This window comes from Triticum urartu, chromosome 1A (assembly GCF_056163025.1).
Source record: "Triticum urartu cultivar PI428250 chromosome 1A, HENAU_Tu73, whole genome shotgun sequence".
NCBI classification, from domain to species: Eukaryota; Viridiplantae; Streptophyta; class Magnoliopsida; order Poales; family Poaceae; genus Triticum; species Triticum urartu.
In genome coordinates this window covers 584435573-584460088 of record NC_141873.1, presented here as the reverse complement: position 1 = coordinate 584460088, position 24516 = coordinate 584435573, and the positions used below count along the sequence as shown (strand labels likewise).

The following is a 24516-nucleotide window of genomic DNA, read 5'->3' as shown; positions in this document are numbered from 1 at the left end:
CCACACCTTGTTTGGGAGGCCGGTTTATGCTAAGTTTATGGCAAGGCCATGTTATGCTTACCTACAGCTTAAAATGCCAGGTCATAAGGGGACTATCATAGTACATGGAAGTAGAAAGATTGCTTTGGATTGTCAAGAAGGCGATGCGGCTTATGCTGAGTCGGTTTGTGCCACGGAGGAGTTAAAATTCTATAAGGAGCAAGTTGATCTGGCAGACATGACCTCCTTAAAAAAGCCAACTACGGAACATGATCTAGCATTGAAGTTCAAATCAGCTATAGACACTAAGATGACTGACTTTGTCCCTGGCGATTCATCCAAATAGTTCAGCATCAGCGCTAACCTGGATCCCAAATAGGAAAGCACGCTCATCGAGTTCATCCATGAGAATCGGGACATCTTTGCATGGAAACCTTCTGACATGCCAGGTGTACCGAGAGAACTCGCTGAGCACACACTCAACATTGATCCTATATTCAAACCAGTCCGACAGTTCCTCCGCCGTTTAAATGAGGAAAGACGCAAGGCTATGTGAAGAGGTCGCCTGTTTGTTGGCTGCTGGGTTTATTGTTGAGGTTTTTCGTCCAGAGTGGTTAGCCAATCCGGTGCTGGTTCTTAAGAAAAACGGCACTTGGCGCATGTGTGTGGACTACACAGATTTAAGCAAGGCTTGCCCTGCAGACCCCTTTGCTCTCCCTCACATTGATCAGATAATTGATGCTACGACGGGTTGTGACCGTTTGTGTTTTTTGGATCCTTACTCTGGTTATCATCAGATCAAAATGGCAGTTAAGGACCAGGAGAAGACAGCCTTTATTACTCCCTTTGGAGCCTTCTGCTATGTTTCCATGCCCTTTGGACTCAAGAGTGCCCAGGCAACTTACCAGCGATGTGTTCAGAATTGCCTTCATAAGCAAATTGGGCATAATGTTCATGCGTATGTAGATGATATTGTGGTCAAATCTAGAAAGGAGGAGACTTTGATAGATGATCTACAGGAAACCTTTGACAATCTCCGGGTTTACAAGATGATGCTCAATCTGGAGAAGTGTGTTTTCGGTGTCCCGACAGGCAAGCTCTTAGGTTTTCTGGTTGTAAACAGAGGCATTGATGCTAATCTGGAAAAGATTGCAGCAATTACGTCCTTGGCTAAACCGGCGTGTATTAACGATGTGCAACGTCTGGCCGGCCGGATTTCAGCCTTGAGCCGGTTCATCAGCCGCCTTGGAGAGAAGGCCATCCCCTTATATCAGATGCTCAAGAAAACGGATAAATTTGTCTGGAGTGAGGCAGCTGATAAGGCGTTTGAAGATCTGAAGAGGAAGCTCGTGGAACCGCCTGTGCTGGCAGCACCGATCGATAAAGAGCCATTATTATTATATGTGGCTGATAATGCCCGGGCTGTCAGTGTAGCCATTGTGGTAGAGCGCAAGGAGACTGGCAAAGAGTATCCGGTTCAACGGCCGGTTTATTATATCAGTGAGGTGCTCATTGAGTCAAAGTAGAGGTATCCGCATTGGCAGAAACTGGTGTATGGGGTGTTTATGGCAAGTCGGAAGCTCAAACACTATTTTCAGGGCCATCCTATCACAGTGGTCAGTTCAGCTCCTTGGGCGACATCATTCAAAACAGAGAGGCAACAGGCCGGATTGCCAAGTGGGCCATTGAGCTCGGACCCCACGGGCTCAAATATATACCCCGCATGGCGATCAAGTCCCAGGCACTCGTAGATTTCATCAACGATTGGACTGAGTTACAGGCACCTGAGGAGAAACCAGAAAATACATATTGGACTATTCATTTTGATGGGTCCAGACAGTTAGAGGGTTCGGGGGCTGGAGTCGTATTAACTTCCCCACGAGGTGAGAAGTTTTGTTATGTCCTCCGTTTAATGTTCCCTTGTACTAACAATGCATCTGAATATGAGGCTTTACTCCACGGTCTTCGGATGGAAAAAGAGATGAATTTGAGCCAGGTTAAGTGCTTCGGCGATTCAGATCTAGTGGCTCAGCAAGTGTCTGGCACTTGGGATTCTAAGGACCCACTCATGGCTGCATATCGGTGAGAGGTGGACGCAGTGGCTGGTCACTTTAAAGGTTATCAGGTGGACCATATAGACCGGCGGACGCTTTAAGTCGTCTTGGTTCCCAACGTAAACCGGTTCCGCCCAATGTCTTTCTTGATGTATTGCACAATCCGTCAGTCAAAATACCAACCGAAGATGATTTGGCTATTCCTGATACGAAGGCTCATTTGGTGGCAGCTCTGCATGCCATACCGGATTGGACGATCCCATATCTGGATTACATGAACCGGGGCGAGTTACCAGCTGAGGAAACATTGGCTCGATAGATAATCCGACGTTCCAAGTCCATGACCATACTCAATGGGGAGTTACATCGTTACAGTGTTTCAGGAGCAATTCAGCGATGTGTTTCTCCTCAAGAAGGTTGTGATATTTTGCGAGAAATTCATGAAGGGGATTGCGGTCACCATGCCGGTTCAAAGTCATTGGTTGCTAAAGCTTTTCGCCACGGTTCTTACTGGTTGACGGCGCATGCTGATGTGGAGGATTTAGTCAAAAGATGTGATGGATGTCAAAAGTTTGCCCGCCGTGCGCACGTTCCAGCTCAAGAGTTACGGATGATTCCAATTACGTGGCCGTTTGCAACTTGGGGGCTGGATATGGTTGGACCCTTCAAGCGCTCCAAGGACAAGAAGACCCATCTGTTAGTAGCAGTTGATAAATTCACTAAATGGGTAGAGGCAGAGCCAATCAACAAGTGTGATGCAGCCACGGCGGTTCAATTCATCAAAAAGGTGATATTCCGGTTTGGCTTTCCACATAGCATTATAACAGACATTGGCACTAACTTGTCAAAAGGAGAGATGGAACAATTCTGTCAACTTGAGCACATCCAGCTTGATCTAGCATCAGTGGCTCACCCCCAATCTAATGGTCAAGCGGAAAGGGCAAATCAAGAAATTCTACGGGGTATCAAACCAAGGCTTATGGTTCCCTTAAAGCGGACGCCGGGTTGTTGGGTCGAGGAGCTACCTTCTGTGTTATGGAGCATCAACACCACACCTAATAGGTCTATGGGTTACACGCCTTTCTTCATGGTTTATGGAGCGGAGGCGGTTCTTCCTAGTGACATCCATCACGATTCGCCCCGTGTGGCAGCTTATGTTGAAGCTGATAATGAGAAGGCACGTCAGGATTCTCTGGACCTGTTGGATGAAGAGCGGGATCTTGCAGCAGCACGTTCGGCGATTTATCAACAAGATCTTTGACGTTATCACAGCCGCCGGGTTGAAACTAGAACCTTTCAAGAAGGTGATTTGGTGCTCCGGCTCATCCAGGATCAGACTGATATGCACAAGTTATCCCCCCCCCTTGGGAAGGACCCTTTGTGGTCAGCAAAAATCCGCACAACGGATCCTACTACCTCATTGATGTTCAAGAGCATGAAGACTCATGTCAATCGGAGGAGGAGACAAAGCGGCCATGGAACATAGCTCTCCTTCGTCCTTACTATACTTGAAGCCATAGGCTCTTCACCTGTACATATTTATGACAGTGTATATACCATATAATAAACCGGAGCCTCCGTTATAAGTGGGGTATCTGTTCTTTCTTATATCATGTGTGTGCTTTTCCAAGTTAACGGTCAAAGCGGAGTCTTTGTTAAACCGGCTTTAGCAGCTGCATAAAGATAAGGAAAATCACTAGGGGGCTTGGTCATGTTTGTACCACAGCTACACCTCTTGATAGGCATTTCAGCCACACAAGGAAAAATTTGTGGAGCCAAAGAGAGTATTGTACACAGTACAAACTCAAACATAGGCACACGCTGAGCACCGCTCACAAAGTCACTTGGGGGCTCTTTTTTGCAAAGCAACAAAGAGTTTGAAAGGACCCTCGTAATTGTCTATCAAGCCACGGCTTGGAAGCCTAGTGTATTCACCTAAAACCCCGGGTTAACCTGCCTTCATCAAGTAAGCCACTCCTATCCAGGTAATCCTGGCATGACCCATCGAACGTTTGACAAGTCAATCTTTACAGACCCTGAACTTGTCATAGTTAAAATGATGATAGGTTAATTGGAGGCCCATCTTAAAAGGCTTTGTTAAATGGTTTAACTCAGAGGCCTGGCAGCCCATGAAAAGCCTGGATTTGGAGCCTAGCAGCTCGTAAAAAGCCTCGCATATTTTCCTATTTGAATTTTGTTTGTTGACAATCATAAGTATTTTTTGGTAAATCAGCGTCCTTGACCCGGCTTGCTTTCCAACCACCAGTTGTTGGCACATGATCAATTATAAACCGATGGTCATTGACCCGGTCTGGTTTGACTAAATCACCAGTGTTATGAAGAAAATCCGGTAGTTATACCGGTCCGATTTAATAGATGGACCAGCATTATGAAGATGAAATTATCAAACGTATCGGGTTGGTGTTAAACACCTTTGCTGTATACACGTTTGGTCAATCAATGAGGTATGTTCTGTACATTATTTTTTGTACAAACACTTGATTACTCAGCTCAAGTACTATATACTTATTGGATATTATGACATGTTTAGCAATAAACCGCTAGACACTTTTTAAGTTTTTTTGGACCCAGGAAGGCAAGTCATCATAGGCTATGCATAAAATATATCCTGAAGGGCGGCACAGATTGTCACAAAGTGTTATCAAACATGCTCGATGGCATGGCAGATAAACAAAGTTTCAGCTATCCTATTACATGAAGCTTCAAAGTGGCTCAAAGAGTGCCATTGTTTTTGAAAGTAGCCATGTAAACCGGCGACCGGATCAGGACTCTTCATCACGATGGTTTGACAGTTGCGAATCAGTTGGTGTAGGCACTTCTTCATCCCTCCCCAGCCACTAGAAATAAGCCGTTGACCAATCGATTCCGGTTAAAGCTTGGAACGCTGCTTCCTCATGGATAAGATCAGAAGGGTTAATATCAGGGGCATGAGTGTGCTTACGAATCGGAGGCACAAGTTCTTCGACTTCAAGGATCTCGGCCGGCTGTCTTCTCCCTTCTGCATCATAAAACGGTTGAAAATGGGACAAATCGGTGTCCTCAGCCAATTTGCTGGCCGCTGGCCGCATCTGTTTGGTCAGCCGCCAAAGATCATCATTGTCAAAGTTTGAACCGTCTTCTTTAATGCATGGATATCCTTTAATGATATCCTCTGCTTCAAGGTCTAGAATCCAGGCCTTGGCTCGAATAAGGGCGGTTAATGCTCCTGCTCTCGCAGCGGCTCTTTTCAACTCAACAATACGCGCCGGTAACATGCTCAGCTTCTCAAGGGTCTCTTTAATCAATGTTGGCGCTAGTTTGTTATAAGCCGCTTTACTAATGGCTTGCTGAGATCCAGAGTATAGCTGCTCAACCAATGTATATGCCGCTTTGAGCTTCATCTGCATATCTGCACCAAGATGGGTGATCCGAGTTCCTGCCAAAGATTTTAACAACATTTTGGTCAGTTTTAAGATTCACTGACAGGTGCAACATACATAAGCAGATACTTACCAAAGATAGCAAAGGTCATAGCATTAATTTGGCGCTTCAAACCGGCTAGTTCTTCAACCACCGGTTTCAGGGCTTCCTCAGCATCTATAGCTCTTTTGGTCAAACCTGCTTTTTCGGTTTCCCATTCAGCACGATCTTGATTAAAGGATTCTTTCAATTTTTCCATTCCGGCCAGGGCCTGCGTTAGCTCCTCTTTAGCTTTTGCAGCTTCGGCTTGTTGAGACTTCACATTTTCTTGCAAGTCAGAGTTTTGGGCATCTTTGCTTCTCAGTTCAGCCTGCAACATTGAAGGTATATTCAACAAAACAACATATTTATGCACTAAGTATAAAGCATATAACAAGTTATCCACTTCATACTTGGGGGCTAATGCCTATTTGCTCTCAAATACTACCCTGTATGCATGTCTCCAGAACAATGCAAGCATTATCCTTAACACTTGGAGGCTAATGTACGTTTGTTCTAAACTGGCGGTGTGGATTAAAAACCGGATTAACTTGCCAAGTTAAATAGGCCTTTGGGGGCTATCCAGTAGAACGTTATCTAATTTTTCAAACGTGAGTCTTATCTATGATTGAGGACACGCCTTGGCAAGGATCAATGATGGGATGCTTAAAGTGTTACAAAGACCCGGTTTATGATTGACAATCATAAAATGGCTCTTGGCGGCTACATGGAATAGTATTTCAGCTATAAATCAATGTGCAAGGGAGAAGCATTTACCTCATATCGTTCTTTCATCAAATTCACCAAACCGGCTTCATAATCCCGGTTTGAGTGCAGACGGTTCAAGAAGCCGGAATGAAGCTCATCAGTGTTAAGATGAGCATAGTTTGATAAGTCGCTGCTCCATGTACCTTTATCCCTGGCAATTTGCTCTTCTTTGGCACTATGCTGAGCCAAAATGACGGGATGACCAGGAGAGCTGTGGCCTGCTCCAGTAATAATAACGTCGTCACCTTGGCCTTCAGGATTTTTGGTGGATGATAATGGAATTTCAGTGTCTTTCATTGGATTAGCCCGGTTTGGTTCTGCCGGTTCAGTATCAGGGGCGGCAGGCTCAGCATCTGTTGGTTCGTCAGTATGTTGGCCGTCAAGGGGCGGATCATCAAAAGTTGTTTCAGGATGGAGGCCTTCCGGTTCACCAGTCTGCTCCGGTTCACCTCTGGGTTCTTCTTCTTCGGCAAAAGGGTCTTCTGGCGGATTGTTCACCCGAGCTTTCTTGCTGGGTCTGGCTTTGGCCCTGCAAACAGAATAAAAAAGGATTAATATCCTGTTCAAAAGATGTAGGGCGCATTGAATGGAATGGTTTTTCATCACTCACCCGGCCACAGTTTTCAAAGGGGGGAGTTGAGTTCTTGTTGATTCACCAGAAGAGGAAGGAGGTGTCACCTGATAATTTGAATCGGACGGATTAAGAGGCTGTCTGAAATAACCTGCCTTGGGGTAAGAATGGTCAGAAGTAGGAGAGACCTCAGACCGGCGCTTCCGAATCGGACTATCGGGTAAACCGGTAGAGGTGACCTGTTGGCCACTGTGCCGGGTTATCCGACGAGCTTCATGTTGTTGAGTCTTCAAAATAAATGTTGGATCCAAGTGAGTAAGAGGATGAGAAAAGCTTACTTTTCGGATTGTTTGGTGAGTTTTTTGTGTTGGCACAGAGTCTGAACCGGAGGAAAGGGTAATTACCTCTACGTCCTCAGCCTGACTAGCTTCTGCCTGCTCCTAAGGAAGATCATTGTTAACAAGATGCATAAAAAGAGAGCCAAGTGAGTCAAGTTCTACCTCAACTTCTGGGTCATCAGTATCATCATCAAGTTCCAAAGTAATCCGGTCAGCCATTTTCCGCTTTGACGTCCGTTTTACGGCTTTGGTCTTCGGGCGGGTTGGTTTGACCACTTTATCTCCAGTTGGCTTTGCCGCTTTCTCTATGGATTTCCGTTTCCAGAAAGGGTCATCACCCTATACATATAAAGAAGAAGGGTTACAGCTTGTATAAGTCAAAGATATTAGAGATGAAGAGGAAGTGTAATGCTTACAGCAGGCGGTTTGTTCTTGGTGTAGAAGGGATTCAGACCGGTTTGACTACAGACCAGTTCCGATTCATTCAGAATTTTCTTTACCCCTTCAGTAACTTCTTCCTCAGATAATTGGATGTTGCAGTGGCGTTGAGGATCGTCAACTTCATCGGTATATTCGCACATTAAACCAGGATGCCAGCTTAGCGGCAAGATACTCCAGGATATCCAACAGCGCACAAAATCCACACATGTTAAACCGTTTGCCATAAAGGCCTAGAGCTTGGCGATTTGAGGAGCGTATTTTGCCCTTTCTGAAGAGCTCGGGCGTTGTGGCATTGGGTGAGTATTGGATAATCTATGATCACGGAAGCCAGGGAGGGGATTTTCATCCTCAGGTGAAGTATCTCTGCAATAGAGCCATGTTTGGTTCCATTCCTTTGGGTGGCTATGATGTTTGGCATGAGGAAATTCCACTTCTTTCCGCTTTTGAATCGAGACACCACCAAGTTCTGTGTTCGGGCCATTCACAAACTCCGTGCGCCGGTTTAAGTGAAAGAAATCCCGGAACAGTTCTGCAGTTGGTTCTTCTTGTAAATAGACTTCACAAAAGACTTGGAAATTGCATAAGTTGGAGACTAAGTTGGGACCAATATCTTGTGGATGCAGTTGGAAGCTGGCAAGCACATCTCGATAAAATTTTGACCCTGGCGGTTTGAAACCACAGCCTATTTGGTCAACAAAGATTACCACTTCGCCTTGTCTTGGGGTTGGAGGATTCTCAGTTCCTGGAACTCGCCATTTGATCTCAGTTTTCTTAGGCAGAGAGCCGATGCTAACCATCTCATTCAATTGAGCCTCAGTAACCCGGGAACGAGCCTAGTTGCAGGCAGTGAATTGTTTGGCCATTGCAAAGCGAACAAACTGAAAATGAAAGGCCGGTTTATAAATTATGCATGATTATACACAAGAGACAAGGGAGTAAGAAACATACTGATATGATAAATGGTACAACCCGGAGACAAGTATAATGAGAAAGAAAGGTAATGCTAGCGCAGGATTGATCAGACATTGTTAAACTGGACCATAATTATGGAGGTAACATGCTCTTCCGGTTTATCAGAGGGCTATTGGCACAGACTATTTATACAATGATAAACCGCTTATATTGGTGCGAAGAGAAACGGATCACACAGGAACATAGAAACAGATCTCACAGTGATGTATAAAACTTTTGGATCTAAAGATAAGACAGGAAAGCAAAAATAATTGGATCTTGAAGGGGTGCAGAACTGAAGCAATTTTTGACAGATTTGATCAGTTCTTTGTGCATAAGGATTTGTGATGACCATGGTAGGTAAGCTACGGCAAGAGATGCATCAAGCATGAAGTGTCCATCTATTAAAGGAAGAACAGGGAAGAATAGCACTGATGAACTTCGGAAGAACTGCGAAGAATGTCGAAACCCTAGAACAGATCTATGGTGGAAAAAGCAGAGAACTTACCGGAGCTGGTGAGGAAGTGGAAGGGCGCCGTAGTTTTCTGGCGCGTTCAGGGCGATGCAGCGGCCAAGGTCGGAGCAGAGATGACGGTCGACGGTGGCGGCGGAGTTCCAGAGGCTGAGCGGCGCGAGGAAGACGACGCAAAGAGGCACGGGGGGAAAACAGTGAAAATGACCCCTCGGTCCTATTTATAAGGCGAAGTGAAAAAATGGCAAGTACGGGAATTGAGGAGCCCAAAAAATGGATAAGTTAATAAAGGTGTCGCCTCGATGACTGGATATATATTAAATGAAAGAAATATCCAACATCAACGGATGGATGACGTCCGGACGGTTTATTGTAATTTTGAAGTATGACGTCACGGCGGGTTACAGTCTATAAATGTAAACCGGCCTAGTCATGTAACTTGTATAGTAAGATAGAAAGAGAGAGGCCGAACCGGATACGTTTATAAACCGGTTTCGGGACTCTCTAGCCCGGCGGGCGTCAACCTATGTATATAAAGGGACGACCCGGCCATGGTTTAGGGACAACAACAACTCGAGAGCCAGACAAAGCGGATTCGCTCCCTGGCCTTCGAGACCGTAGCAATACCGATCACAACTAGACGTAGGCTTTTACCTTCATCGAAGGGGCCGAACTAGTATAAACTCCCGTGTCCCCCTGTCCGGTTTAACCCCTTTAAGCTAACCCGTTGCGATGGCTCCACGACTAAGTCCTTTCACGAGGACATCTGCCGTGACAAACCCACGACACAACCCCTCTCTCCCCGCCGTCGAATCCCTCCTCTAGCCCCCCTGGCCACCGCGGCCGAAGCTCGCTGCCGTCGTTGCAGGTCACCGAACTCGCGTCCGAGCACAAACACAAGCTCGCGGATCTCCCAGGAGCCCGCCCGGCCTATCAGCTCGCTCGCTCGCCCAGCGTAGCCCCGCGCCCGTGCTGGCCCGAACTCCGGCCACCACTGCGAGCTTGCCTCCGGCGAGCTCGGGCCACCTCAGCCCCTGCCGTTTGCACAGATGGATGCGGGCGAGTCCCAGCTCCGCGTAGATGCCCTCCGCCGGCCATTTGGTCGCCGGAGGAGGAATCCCAAGCCCCTCTGCCGTCTCTTGCCTTGCCGGCGACGAGCGCCGGGTCAACTCCGGCGAGTTTGATCCGGGTTGACCCTGGTTGACTTCCTCCTGAGTCACTAACAGGTGGGCCCAGGCCCCTAATTAACCTGGGTTTAGGATTAGTTTAGTGTTAACTAACTTTGTTAATTATCCTAGACAGTGACACGTGGGACCCACTGGTCAGATTTGACCAGAAACAGTCATGTTGACTTGCTGACGTCACACCGATGTCATGCTGACGTAGTAAATGATTTTCTGGTTTTTCTTATTCAGAAATGATTTAGAAATTCTAGAAAATAGTTAAAACTTCTAAAAATCATAAAAAATCAACCGTAACTCCAAATGAAATAATTTATATATGAACAATTATCAGAAAAATTCAATCTATCCATTTATGCTACTTTCATGCATGTTCAACCAACTTATACCCCCTATATAAGTGAAAACATGATAATGGCATTTTAAATACCCCTTATGGAGTTTGCATATGAACCCTTGGTTCATATGGACTTCATTTAAATTGTTCCTAGATGCATTAGTACAAATCCCAGCATATTGACATGTCATGATCATGCATCATATCGTGCATTGCATTGATTAATTGTTTCTATGTTGCCAGTGATTGTCCCCCCTCCCCCCCGATAGACGTGGTTCCGACGATGTGATCGATGACACCGATGAAGAACTATATTATCTTCAGAAGTGCCAGGCAAGCAAAACCCCCTTGTTCATTCCGATACAAACCCATTCTCTCTCTCCTACTCTCTTTTACTGCATTAGGACAACAACGTTTCAACTGTTACATGCTGCGGTAGCTGAACCCCTTTCCTCTGCATGACCTGTCATTGCCACAGTAAATAGATGAAACCCACTAGCATGAGTAGGAGTTGTTTGAGCCTTGATGTGCGTACTCATTCATGTTTGTCTGTCATGCCTGCTATTGCATAGAGTTGATTTAGGTCTGATTCATCAGGGATGAATTGGAATGTGGTGAACATGTCCTACTGTTGAGAGCTAAGTGTGTGAACACGATTTGGTAAAGGTAGCGGTGAGAGGCCATGTAGGAGTACATGGTGGGTTGTCTCATTGCAGCCATCCTTAGGAACTGAGTTCTGTGTCTGTGATCCATGAACAGTTACTACCACACATTGGGTTCCGGTAACTCGACCCCTCTCGGCTTATTAATCAACTTGATCTCTGTCCAGGAGTTGCAACTAGTTTCTAGTGTTTGTAGGTAGTGTTAGTAGTCTACCAAGTGGCACCCGGTACAGGTGGGCTTGGGACAGACTAGGCACAGTGGCACGGTGTACCAAGTGGCACCCGGATGGTGGGCTTGGGAACCCTGCACACATCGTTTGGGGCCGTGAGAGACATCTCGGCCGGATCTCCTTGCGGATGGAACCCGAATAGGTGATAAACACGGACTAGAGACTTGTTGGGTAGTCAGGTCATGGCCGACTCCCTCGCCCGGCTTCCGCTTGAAGGTTGCCGAGGTACATGACGTGTACAGGGCGATAAGTGGCGAGAGCATGTGTGAAGAAGCACACCCCTGCAGTGTTATCATTATCTATTCGAATAGACGGATTCCTCGGATATGGAAACTTGGACCCCTTGCATAGTTCATAGACAAATGAAAGTGGATACTCTAAAATGCGCAAGATAAGCATGAGTGCTATGGATGGCGTTCTCGTATGGAGACGGGAGCGGATCCATAGTGGAGTATTGATATGGTGAATATGTGGACTCGTGTGCGCCACCTCAAAAGAGTTACTTGCAGTCGTAGTTCAGGTTAGCCACTGAGTCAAAGCTGGCTTGCTGCAGTTAAACTCCACCACCCCCTTTATTGATACCGATGAATATGTAGATAGTTCTGATGTAAGTCTTGCTGTGTACATTTGTACTCACGTTTGCCTATTTTATGTTTTGCAGAGAGACGTCAGTCTCGCTAGTAGTTCCGTGTGGACTTCGACGTTTAGCTTGTTACCTCAGCTACGGTCTTGTGCCCTCGGCAGGATCTGGTAGATAGTCAGGCTTCTTAGCCTTTTTCATTTATAGATGTCTGTACTCAGACATGTTAAGCTTCCGCATGTGCTTGTTGCTTGTATGCTCTGAATGTTGGGTCATGAGACCCATGTTTTTAATATCTCGCTCCTTGGAGCCTAATGAATAAATACTTGAGTCGTAGAGTTATGTTGTGATGCCATGTTGTATTTACACATATCGAGCATATTGTGTGTATGATTGAAATGCTTGGTATGTGTGGGATCCGACAACCTAGTTTTTTATCCTTGGTAGCCTCTCTTATGGGGAAATGTAGTCTTGTGATTCCATGAGCCATAGTAGTCCGCTACATCCCGGTTCACCGGAGTCCTGCTAGCCCAGCACTACTGCTCCGGAACACTTGACTGGCCGGCATGTGATTCACTTCGTTCCTGTGTCTGTCCCTTCGGGGAAATGTCACGCGGTGACATCCGGAGTCCTGCCTAGCCTGCTATAGCCCGGTTCACCGGAGTCCTGTTAGCCCAGTGCTACAGCCCAGATTCGCACGCTGCTGACCAACATGCTCGATGTTGATTCATGTATGCCTATCCCCGTAAGTTAGTGCTACTTTGGGTTCACGACTAGTCATGTCGGCCCGGGTTCCCTGTCATATGGATGCTAGCGACACTATCATATATGTGAGCGAAAAGGCGAAACGGTCCCAGGCGATGGTAAGGAGACACCCGTGGGAATACCGTGCGTGAGGCCGCAAAGTGATATGAGGTGTTACAGGCTAGATCGGTGTGACTTAGAATCGGGGTCGTGACAGCTTTGGTATTAGAGCCTGACTGCCTGTAGGATTACCAAGCCAAACTGGTCGAAGTCGTGTCTAGAAATGCTTTAGTTATATAAGGGAATTAATTGTGGATGGGGACGTAAGGCTCTTTTTACTCCTTATCCTCATGACCTTCTGATCCGAGTCATCTTGTCTTTTCTACGGGGTTAAGAACTAGGCTTCTCTTCTATCTCTCAGGATGACGTGTTACTAAACTGTAGTTGCCTAGGATTTTTGAGTTCAAGCCTCAGTTCAGTTCCTACTACTTCCATATGTTCATAGCTGGCCTCAGAACCATGATATTGTGATGTTGAGTGGTCATGCCACCATTTTTGCAGGATGTCTCAAATCATTTTGAGCATTTACAGCCGTTATGCTGTCCGAGTCATCCCAGGTTTCTAAATAGTCTGATGCACTTGCAAATTTTTCCTCCATGTTCCGTTGTATTTTGGGCCAGATTAAGCACACTAATTTGTGTGTTGAGGTACTCCGTTGCCTTGACGTGTGTGTTGGAGTTAGTATTATGACCCTAGGTGTCCTCGAGAATTTAGCAATGTTTTCGTATCCCCAGTGTGATGATTCTGGCCATCATTCTTGAAAGCATCCCGTGATGCCATTTAGTAGTAGGTATTCGACTCCTGTGTTCTTGACCCAAGTATCACGCTGTTCACTTCGAGTTGATATTGTTGCTAGTTCCTTTAGGATATTAGTAACCTTTGCGATAGTCCTCGAGGTCCGTGGTATTTCCTTCTTCCAAATACCATGAATCATTAAGGCAAAAGTTCTTTGAACAAAAAGATCACCATTAGAGTACTCCTGAGGAGTTCTCCATTCATAATTATGATTCTGCCAGCTCTACCTTTCTGCATGGGTTATCCAGAAGAAATATGTTGAACTCGTTCGACATACTAATCTATGCATCCACAACTCAGAAAGTTATATGTTCCTTTGAGTTGTCCCCCTTAAGTTATATTCTGACCTTCATCTATCAATTGATAGTCAAGAGTATGTGAGCATTCGTTCATTGGTGCCTGTTATTCTTGTGGTCCGTCGAGCCGTTCTATTTCAGAATGACTAGGAGAAACAAACTCCAGTACCTCATCCATATCTAGGATTGGGTCAAAGCAGTTGTATTCCGCAGATCAAAATGCCAATCCAGCTTTTGATTATGTTCGACCCTGAAGTATTGCCCTCTTAATGCTAGGAATGTCATGATAATTGCACAAACTCTTATAAATTCTTGTTGCAGTGATACTTCTTGCCATCATTGTTCATTCCTCGGTTTCCGTGTTATTGTAACCGGAATGCCGATAAGTGAATTGTGATGTGTGAAATCAATACTCCTAGCAACCCTTTGCTTGGTAGTTAATGGACATTAATATCATTCTTAGTGTGCTGATTATTGAATCATCACCCTAAGGTTGATCGTGCTACCTAGTCCTTATTTCCTGGTGCACTCTTTGATCAACGGGTTAGGATTTTGTGAAACCCTTGCTCTTTTGATCATATCGTCTTGCCTTGAAAAGCAAGATTGATCTCGAGCTTAGTATCACGTCGGTGGTTCGTGATTTTTCGAATATCTTCTCGGAAGTATTACCAGGTTGTCACCTGACCGCTATGTGGAGTTCGTGATCAAGTTGGTTTCTTGGAAACCAGCCATTCTCCAAGAATCTGTGTCGGTTACCCCCCTGAGCTAGTTGGTTAAGCTAAACAATAACTTGGAGATTTGGAATATAAAAGCTTGGCAGCTTAGTTCATCTCAAGGGATATATTTGCGTGTGTTGAAGATAGATGATATCTTCATCGATTGGTCCTTGTGATCAGTTGTTGGACCTATTTTCATATCAAAACTTTGATTGGAGTATGGGCTATCATCAAATCAAATCAGAACCAACGATGTTCATAATGTTGTCTTACTCGTGGTTGATCCCTCGAGCATACGCCATTATATCTTTTGGGTCTGACCAATGCTATCATCTTGTTCACATAGTTGGGGGATTCCATATATATGGAAACATGGATGAATTGTTGTTGAGCCCATCGACAACATCCTTATCCTTTCCATGAGTTATGTTGAACATTAAGCTAGTGTTGGAAACTTTGGAAGCGTTGCCCTCGTGTCCCGTTCATGAGGTATATGTTTGGATGAAAGAAGATACTTCCCCTAATTCACGTGCACTTGATGCAAGTTGCCGCCATGAATTTGAGAAAGGTTTGTTTTGCTTCCTCTGGAACCATCCCAAGTCAATCATGCATATGTGCAAAGTATTTTGTGGTCTGGAGACTTGCAACCCTCATTCTATATGTATTCCTAGCACACCAAGCCACTGATTAAATTGTTCAAGGAGAAGGAGTTCCTTCTTAAGAGCATGCCTTATGCAAGGACTTTGATATCCTCGATGATGGTTCCCCACCTGAACTTGATAGTGTTTTATTATAAGACTACTATGTAGCCATTCTTGTCTTGGACAACGTGTTCACATGTGTGTAGCAGAACCAGCTCATGTTTTGGAGCTTACTATCATAGTTCATTTCCCAAGAATCTCGCAACATCGTCTTGTCGATTTGTGTTGCAAACTTTCATTTTCTTCTAGTCTCGGTGAATCTGGAATATCCTGTTACCAACTAGATCTGAATCTCAGGCAGATATGATGGTTGGACCGTCTTCCAAGAGCTATAATATTGGTCCCTCTATAACCTGGTAAAGTGGATGTTGTGGCTGACACACCCAGCCGGAAGACCTATTATTGTAGTATCTTGATTGAAGAAGTTGGCCACCTCCCCATAAGGATTTCGTAGGGATTACTCCAATAATTGTTCCTTATGGATTTTTGTGCTTCCGAAGTCCGACCTTTTACTTGATGTCTTAGGTACCAAACCATTTTAATAAATGGGTTGTGCTAGCACATCAAGGAGAACATTAGAAGCGGAGTGCTAAATGTCTCTCAATCGATTATCCAGTTTTTATCCCCTTGGCCTCGCTAAGGTGAAATCTGAGAAAGTGTTATCTTCCTTTGCATCTGCATCATCCATCACGGTGGTATGTTGTGTTGCCAGGATCCTTGACACGGATATTGGTAAAACCTTGATGAATATGGAGATGCTCAAGTTCTTGAGAGCACGCGCAAGCACTAGGTTTTACCGTTGGCGTTAACTAGGATTTGCTTCCAGTTTCCTCGGTTATGTTATAACCTTTTCAAACAGTGGACTCACTCTCGACTGTTGAGTTCTTCCCCAGTTACCAGAATCATTCCCAACATTCGCATTTTGTTCCCAGCTTGCACCTCAGTAGTTGTTGTTCAGGATCATCTTCAAAAGTGGACTTACCATGGGTCCCATCCATTTCCGATGATAAGAAAAATCATCCATTGCATTGTCTTCAACAAGGGAGTCCACATCATCCATTCTAGTCCGAGTATGTCATTGTTTTGAACTCCTTCAAATGATCGATTGTGATTACCTTAGGCTGGTATAAAGAGTTTCAATGATCTTTGTATCAAAAGTAATTATTTTTGCCACTTAAGGGAATAATTCTACGAGTCACCTTCCCCGAGGTATCACATTACGAAATCATGGCAAATATCTCCTTGCTACATTGAAATTCATGCTCCATCTTATTCGAGTGGGGAATTGTAGCCTGCCAAATTGAAACCTCGTCATTTGTTTCTTTCCTCCCCTCTCGATATGTGTTTTGTGTCTCAGCTCAAGAGATGTTCCCACGTCTCACCCCATAAGTTGATCGTGAGTTGTTCGATCTTCGGGAAGATCGATTCCTATAGAGTTTCTTCTGTCGTCATCATGTTCGATGAAGATCCAGAAGGCAGACAAGATCAATTTGAAGCAATGAATCAACATCTTCGATGAGGGCAATCGGATCATGAAGATCGTGTTAGCTTTATGACCACTCTGTCTTCTTACCTCACGTCTTGAATCTCGAGACAAGATTCTTGTTTAGCGGGGGTGAGTTGTCACAGCCCTAGCTCAGCCCCTGTTGTCCTTGCTTGATCTTGTTGCATCATGTTTAAATTTTATTGAAAGTTGAATTGGGGAAACTGGAAAGCCTCAGAAGTCTTTTACAAAAATGATCAACATTAAAAATTGTCTCAAATAAACCCAAGAAAATGTTCCTGTCAAGCTATAAAAATATTAGCAAGAGGTAAAACCCAAACCAATATTTTTGGAGTCTCAGAAATATTTATTTTGGGCATTTGGAATTAATTCAATAACTATTTGAATTGGATTTATATTTATTATATATATAAATATATGTTCAATAATTCTGAAAATTGTTGTGTGGCTTTGTATAAGTCCACTTAGTTGACACAATTATTTTCATGAAGTTTAAAATTGATTTAGTATTTTTACTAAATCAGAAACAAATGTCAGAAAATAGAAAATAGAAATAAAAGGTAGAAAGCAGAGACTTACCTGAGGCCCACTTACCTGGTGGCCTAGCAGTTTCGGCCCAGCCCACCAGGGGCATACCAGTCTTCAACCTCTGCCTACTAGGAGAGGCAAGGCCGAGCACGGCGCCCGCGCGGGCCAGCACACAGCTGCCTGCCTGGCCCTCCCTGGCGAGCGCGATGCTGGGGATCGCCACCCCGTGGCCGTCTGGAACCCGCTGACCCCCCCCACCCCCGCCCTCTCTCTCCCTCTCTCCCCCGAACACCCTCCCCCTCCTCTGTTCTCCTCACCGAACACGCCCGCCACCACCAATGAGCATCACCGCGGCCATCGCCTCTCCCTCGTCCCCTCGAGCAGCCCAGAAGCACCGTCGCGTCCTCCTCGTCCTCCCAATCAAGCTACAGGACGCCGGGAGGCCCTGCTTTATCGTCATCACGGTCATCTTCAACCTCGGGCACCCGAGCCCCTCGCCGTCGATTAGCGCCGTCAAGGACGTCCCCGAGCCCACTGACCTACTGCGCCGCCTCCATGTGAGCTCCTGCTCCCAACCCCTCTCTCCCCGCCATCGAATCCCTCCTCTAGCCCCCCTGGCCACCGCGGCCAAAGCTCGCCGCCGCCGCGCCTGTCGCCGCCGTCAATGCAGGTCACCGAACTCGCGTCTGAGCACAAACACGAGCTCGCGGATCTCCCAGGAGCCCGCCCGGCCTATCGGCTCGCTCGCTCGCCCAGTGTAGCCCCGCGCCCGTGCTGGCCCGAACTCCGGCCACCGCTGCGAGCTTGCCTCCAACGAGCTCGGGCCACCTCAGCCCCTGCCATTTGCACAGATGGATGCGGGCGAGTCCCAACTCCGCGTAGATGCCCTCCGCCGGCCGTTTGGTCGCCGGAGGAGGAATCCAGAGCCCCTCCGCCGTCTCTGGCCTTGCCGGCGACGAGCGCCGGGTCAACTCCGGCGAGTTTGACCCGGGTTGACCCTGGTTGACTTCCTCCTGAGTCACTAATAGGTGGGCCCAGGCCCCTAATTAATCTGGGTTTAGGATTAGTTTAGTGTTAACTAACTTTGTTAATTAGCCTAGACAGTGACACGCGGGACCCACTTGTCAGATTTGACCAGGAACGGTCATGTTGACTTGCTGACGTCACACCGACGTCATGTTGACGTAGTAAATTATTTTTTGGTTTTCTTATTCAGAAATGATTTAGAAATTCCAGAAAATAGTTAAAACTTCTAAAAATCATAGAAAATCAACCGTAACTCCAAATGAAATAATTTATATATGAACAATTATCAGAAAAATTCAATCTATCCATTTATGCTACTTTCATGCATGTTAAACCAACTTATACCCCCTGTATAAGTGAAAACATGATAATGGCATTTTAAATACCCCTTATGGAGTTTGCATATGAACCCTTGGTTCATATGGACTTCATTTAAATTGTTGCTAGATGCATTAGTACAAATCACAGCATATTGACATGTCATGATCATGCATCATATCGTGCATTGCATTGATTATATTCTTTCTGTGTTGCCGGTGATTGTTCCCCCCCCCCTAGACGTGGTTCCGACGATGTGATCGATGGCACCGATGAACAACTATATTATCTTCAGAAGTGCCAGGCAAGCTAAACACCCTTGTTCATTCTGATACAAACCCACTCTCTCGCTATTGCTCTCTTTTACTGCATTAGGACAACAACGATTCAACTGTTAAATTCTGCGGTAGCTGAACCCCTTTCCTCTGCATGACCTATCATTGCCACAGTAAATAGATGAAACCCACTAGCATGAGTAGGAGTTGTTTGAGCCCTGATGTGCCTACTCATTCATGTTTGTCTGTCATGCCTGCTACTGCTTAGAGTTGATTCAGGTCTGATTCATCGGGGATGAATTGGAATATGGTGAACATGTCCTACTGTTGAGAGCTAAGTGTGTGAACACGATTTGGTAAAGGTAGCGGTGAGAGGCCATGTAGGACTACATGGTGGGTTGTCTCATTGCAGCCGTCCTTAGGAACTGAGTTCTGTGTTTGTGATCCATGAACAGTTACTACCACACATTGGGTTCCGGTAACTCGACCCCTCTCGGCTTATTAATCAACTCGATCTCTGTACACACTAGTAGAAAACAGGGCTTTGGTCCAGGCCGGGTCAGCCCATTAGTCCCGGTTCAGTCTAGAACCGGGACCAATGGGGGCATTGGTCCCGGTTCGTGAGCCCAGGGGGCCGGCCGGGCCATGTGGGCCATTGGTCCCGGTTCATCTGGACCTTTTGGTCCCGGTTGGTGGGATGAACCGGGACCAATGGGCCTCGCTCCTGGCCTACAACCATTGGTCCCGGTTCGTGCCTCAAACCGGGACTAAAGATTAGACCTTTAGTCCCGGTTTGAGGCACGAACCGGAACTAATGGGGTTGAGACCTTTAGTCCCGGTTCGTGCCACGAACCGGTACTAAAGGTCCCATTTTCAAACTCTACCCCCCACCCCCACCCCCACCCCCACACCGTGGATCGCCTTTTCAGTTTTAAAAAAATAAAAGAAAATGATGGAAATGTCAAAAAAATAAAAGAAAATAAGTTTCCCATGTGATATGTGGTCTAGTTGTTGGGAAAATTTGCAAATGTGAATTTTGACTTTATTTACAAAATCTCTCTGAAATTTGTAAAAATGGGCATAACTTTTGCATACTAACTCGGATGAAAAAGTTTTTTATATGAAAAATCATCTACTCGAAAAGTTACATCCGAATTTAATCGGGCGAACCCCGTTAAACATTTCCAAAATCCTCAAAAACCTAATAGAAAAAAGTTACGGGCCTTTTAAGACCTAGAGTGAAAAAATCGAAAAAAATTCAAACAGTGGGCAAACTGTGGTCAAACAATGGTCAAACTAATTATTCTAGAATATTAGTGTTACTAAATAATTATTTCCGTTATTCAATTTTGGTCAAATCTGGTCAAACTGTGGTCAAACTGTGGTCAAACAATGGTCAAACTAATTATTCAAGAAATATTAGTGTTTCTAAATAATTATTGTATTTTAAAACAATAGTTTCAAAATAAAACTATGAAATGTGTCACTTCATGCTAAAGCAAAATTCCTGAAGGTTAATAGGATCGACATCTTAGTATTGTCAGGAAAACAACAAGTGCAGACTTGGAGCGAGGGAGAATAGAACCCGGAAGTTAAGCGTGCTCAGGCTGGGGGAGTGGGAGGATGGGTGACCGTTCGGAAAGTTAGATGATTTGGAATGATGAGGGGTGATTAGAGGATAAATTGAGAAGTGATGAGGGGTGGTGATTACAGACTATAGGTTAAAATAATTCAGAAATTTGAAAATCAAAAAAAATTTCAAAAAAAATTTCAAAAAAAATCATAAAAACACCAACCGGGACTAAAGGTGGAGCTCCACGTGGCCGCGCCCTTTAGTCCCGGTCCTTCAATCCAGAACCGGGACTAAAGGGATAGGCATTAGTACCGACCCTTTAGTCCCGGTTCCAGAACCGGGAGTAAAGGCCCTTATGAACCGGGACAACAAGCCCTTTTTCTACCAGTGCCAGGAATTGCAACTAGTTGCTGGTGTTTGTAGGTAGTGTTAGTACTCTACCAAGTGGCACCCGGTACAGGTGGGCTTTGGACAGACTAGGCACAGTGGCACGGTGTACCAAGTGGCACCCAGATGGTGGGCTTGGGAACCCTGCACACATCGTTTGGGGCCGTGAGCGACACCCCGGCCGGATCTCCTTGCGGATGGAACCCGAATAGGCGATACACCTAGACTAGAGACTTGTTGGTTAGTCAGGTCGTGGCCGACTCCCTCGCCCGGTTTCCGCTTGAAGGTTGCCGAGGTACATGACGTGTACAGGGCGATAAGTGGCGAGAGCGTGTGTGAAGAAGTACACCCCTACAGGGTTATCATTATCTATTCGAATAGCCGGATTCCTCGGATATGGAAACTTGGACCCCTTGCATAGTTCATAGACAAGTGAAGGTGGATACTCTAAAATGCGCCAGATAAGCGTGAGTGCGATGGATGGCGTTCTCGTATGGAGATGGGAGCGGATCCATAGTGGAGTATTGATATGGTGAATATGTGGACTCGTGTGCACCACCTCAAAAGAGTTACTTGCAGTCGTAGTTCAGGTTAGCCACTGAGTCAAAGCTGGCTTGCTGCAGTTAAACTCCACCACCCCCTTTATTGATACCGATGCATATGTAGATAGTTCTGATGTAAGTCTTGCTAGGTACATTTGTCTCGCTAGTAGTTCTGTGCGGACTTCGACGTTTAGCTTGTTACCTCAGCTACGGTCTTGTGCCCTCGGCAGGATCTGGAAGATAGTCAGGCTTCTCAGCCTTTTTCATTTATAGATGTCTGTACTCAGACATGTTAAGCTTCCGCATGTGCTTGTTGCTTGTATGCTCTAAATGTTGGGTCATGAGACCCATGTTTGTAATATCTCGCTCCTTGGAGCCTAATGAATAAATACTTGAGTCGTAGAGTTATGTTGTGATGCCATGTTGTATTTACACATATCGAGCATATTGTGTGTATGATTGAAATGCTTGGTATGTGTGGGATCCGACAACCTAGTTGTTTATCCTTGGTAGCCTCTCTTATGGGGAAATGTAGTAGTAGTACGCTACAGCCCGGTTCACCGGAGTCCTGCTAGCCCAACACTACTGCTCCGGAACACTTGACTGGCCGGCATGTCATTCAGTTTGTTCCTGTGTCTGTCCCTTCGGGGAAATGTCATGCGGTGACATCTGGAGTCCTACCTAGCCTGCTACAACCCGGTTCACTAGAGTCCTGTTAGCCCAGTGCTACAGCCCGGATTCGCACGCTACTGACCGACATGCTCGATGTTGATTCATGTATGCCTGTCCCCATAAGTTAGTGCCACTTTGGGTTCACGACTAGTCATGTCGGCCCGGGTTCCCTGTCATATGGATGCTAGCGACACTATCATATACGTGAGCCAAAAGGTGCAAACGGTCCCGGGCCATGGTAAGGCGACACCCGTGGGAATACCGTGCGTGAGGCCGCAAAGTGATATGAGGTGTTACAGTCTAGATCGGTGTGACTTACAATCGGGGTCCTGACAAAATGATAGAAAATATTTTTAAAGTGAACTGGCATAACATTCACAACTTAGTGCACATAGAATTATCGTACTAAATTGGTAAGTGTGTCATGCATAGTATAATAGCAAATTGATCATAACACATTTGTGATGAACATGAAATAGAAACAGGTTAATCATTGAGGTTGAACTAGAATACAATAACTACATACTTAGTTTGCATTTAGCACATGTTATTGTAGAGTAATTCCATCCGAATATGATACAAAATAATGTAAAAAAATTGTCTCTTATTTTCATGTGTAAAAAGCATTTACATGTTTCCCATTAGATATGTTTAGTGGCAGGAGATGCAATGTTTGTTTCAAACTAAAATTACAACGCAACACAAGAAGATTATGATAGACCACATGAGACAGTTTCAACCGCACCAACTAATGGTGAAAGAAGATTTTGCTAGCCTGCTGAGAGCTAGGTTGGACTAACTGCCTGCCTGCCTTTTGGAGGTTTCAACTGTTGTTGGGTCATGCACGCAGGTTCTAGACGACAAACCGCCACGAGATCGGCATACCCTTCATCTGGAAGTAGTTCGAGATCTCCTTGAGCCATGAATACCGTGCGACAACTACACCTAATTACTAGAGTATATTTGAATCAGTGCGCAGAAGTAAGCATCCAGATGTTCTTCACACACTGCATTCAAGATTTGGAGCGGATTGCATCGGTGGAAGAAAAAACTCACCAATTGAATATTGGAATGGGGACTCGCTTAGTGAAGGGTCAGTTCAGGGTCTATTGGAGCTGAACCATGGGTTACCGAAGAGGCAATCCTTGAGTCAGTGCAGGGTCTATTGCTTCTCCAGTCGATGTTGACCGCTCCACGCATAGCAGATACCCAACAAAAATCATGTTAGCATTTATAGGATACCATAATATAAAGCACAATATAACGAAATGCTAGTACTAATAAAAGATAGAAAATATCTTCTAAAGTGAAGTGGCATAACATTGTCAACTTAATGGACGTAGAATTATGATACTAAATGGTAAGTGTGTTATACATAGTATAATAGCTCCAAATTGCTTCCATTGCAGATTGAGCACAACACGTTTGTGCTGAACATGAAATAGAAACGGGTAAATCATATCGGTTGATCTAGAATACAATAACTACATACTTAGTTTGCGTTGAGCGCATCTTATTGTAGAGTAATTCCGGACGAATATGATGCAAAAGAATGTACAAAAATGGTGCCTTATTTTCATGTGTGAAAAACATTTATATGTTCCCTATTAGATATGTTTGGTGGCAGGAGATGCAATGATTGTTTCGCACTAAAAATTTCAACGCAAGACAAGAAGATTATGACCGACCACATGAGATAGTTTCAACCACAACAACTAATGGTGAAAAGAACAGATTGCTATCCTACTGAGAGCTAGCTTGGACTAATGGACTTCCTGCCTGCCTTTCGGAGGTTACAACTGTTGTTATCTACAACAACAAGCTAGATGGAGTGGAATGCCAATCAGATGGGTAACAACAGTTGTTGAATCATGGAAGAAGGTTCTAGACAATGAACCGCCGCGACATCGGAATGCCCTTCATTTGCAGGTTGTTCGTGATCTCCTTGAGCCATGAATAGCACGTGAGAACTACACCGGAAACAAGACGAAATTTTGATCAGTGAGCAGAAGTAAGCATCCAGATGTTCTTCACGAACTGATTTCAAGATTGGGAGCGGATTGTGTTGGTGGAAGAAAATCTCACTAGTTGTATTTTGGAATGGGGACTCCCTCAGTCATGGCGTCCGCTGAACCATCGGTTATCGGAGAGGCAATCCTCAAGTCAATGCATGGTCTATCGTTCTTCCAGTCGATGTCGACAGCTCCAGGCAGAGCGGATACCCGATAAAATCATGTTATGAATTTATAAGATACCATAATATAAATCACAATAGAAAAAATGCTACCACTTATAAACGATAGCAAATATCTTCTAAACTGAACTGGCATAACATTTTCAAGTTAATGCACATAGA

At 45.2% G+C, this 24516-nt stretch overlaps 1 protein-coding gene across 1 annotated transcript in view; it reads right to left on the bottom strand.

Moving 5' to 3' along the window:
* Window positions 1-24516, bottom strand: part of LOC147993112 (uncharacterized) — a 57230-nt gene that overhangs the window by 13340 nt on the left and 19374 nt on the right. The window contains exons 3-6 of the mRNA XM_087539227.1: window positions 6871-7271; window positions 6270-6789; window positions 5547-5823; window positions 5300-5469 (exon numbers count right to left, since the gene is read on the bottom strand). Coding sequence (XP_087395353.1) covers window positions 5300-5469; window positions 5547-5823; window positions 6270-6789; window positions 6871-7271 — 1368 coding nt within the window. The remainder of the gene's footprint in view (window positions 1-5299; window positions 5470-5546; window positions 5824-6269; window positions 6790-6870; window positions 7272-24516) is intronic.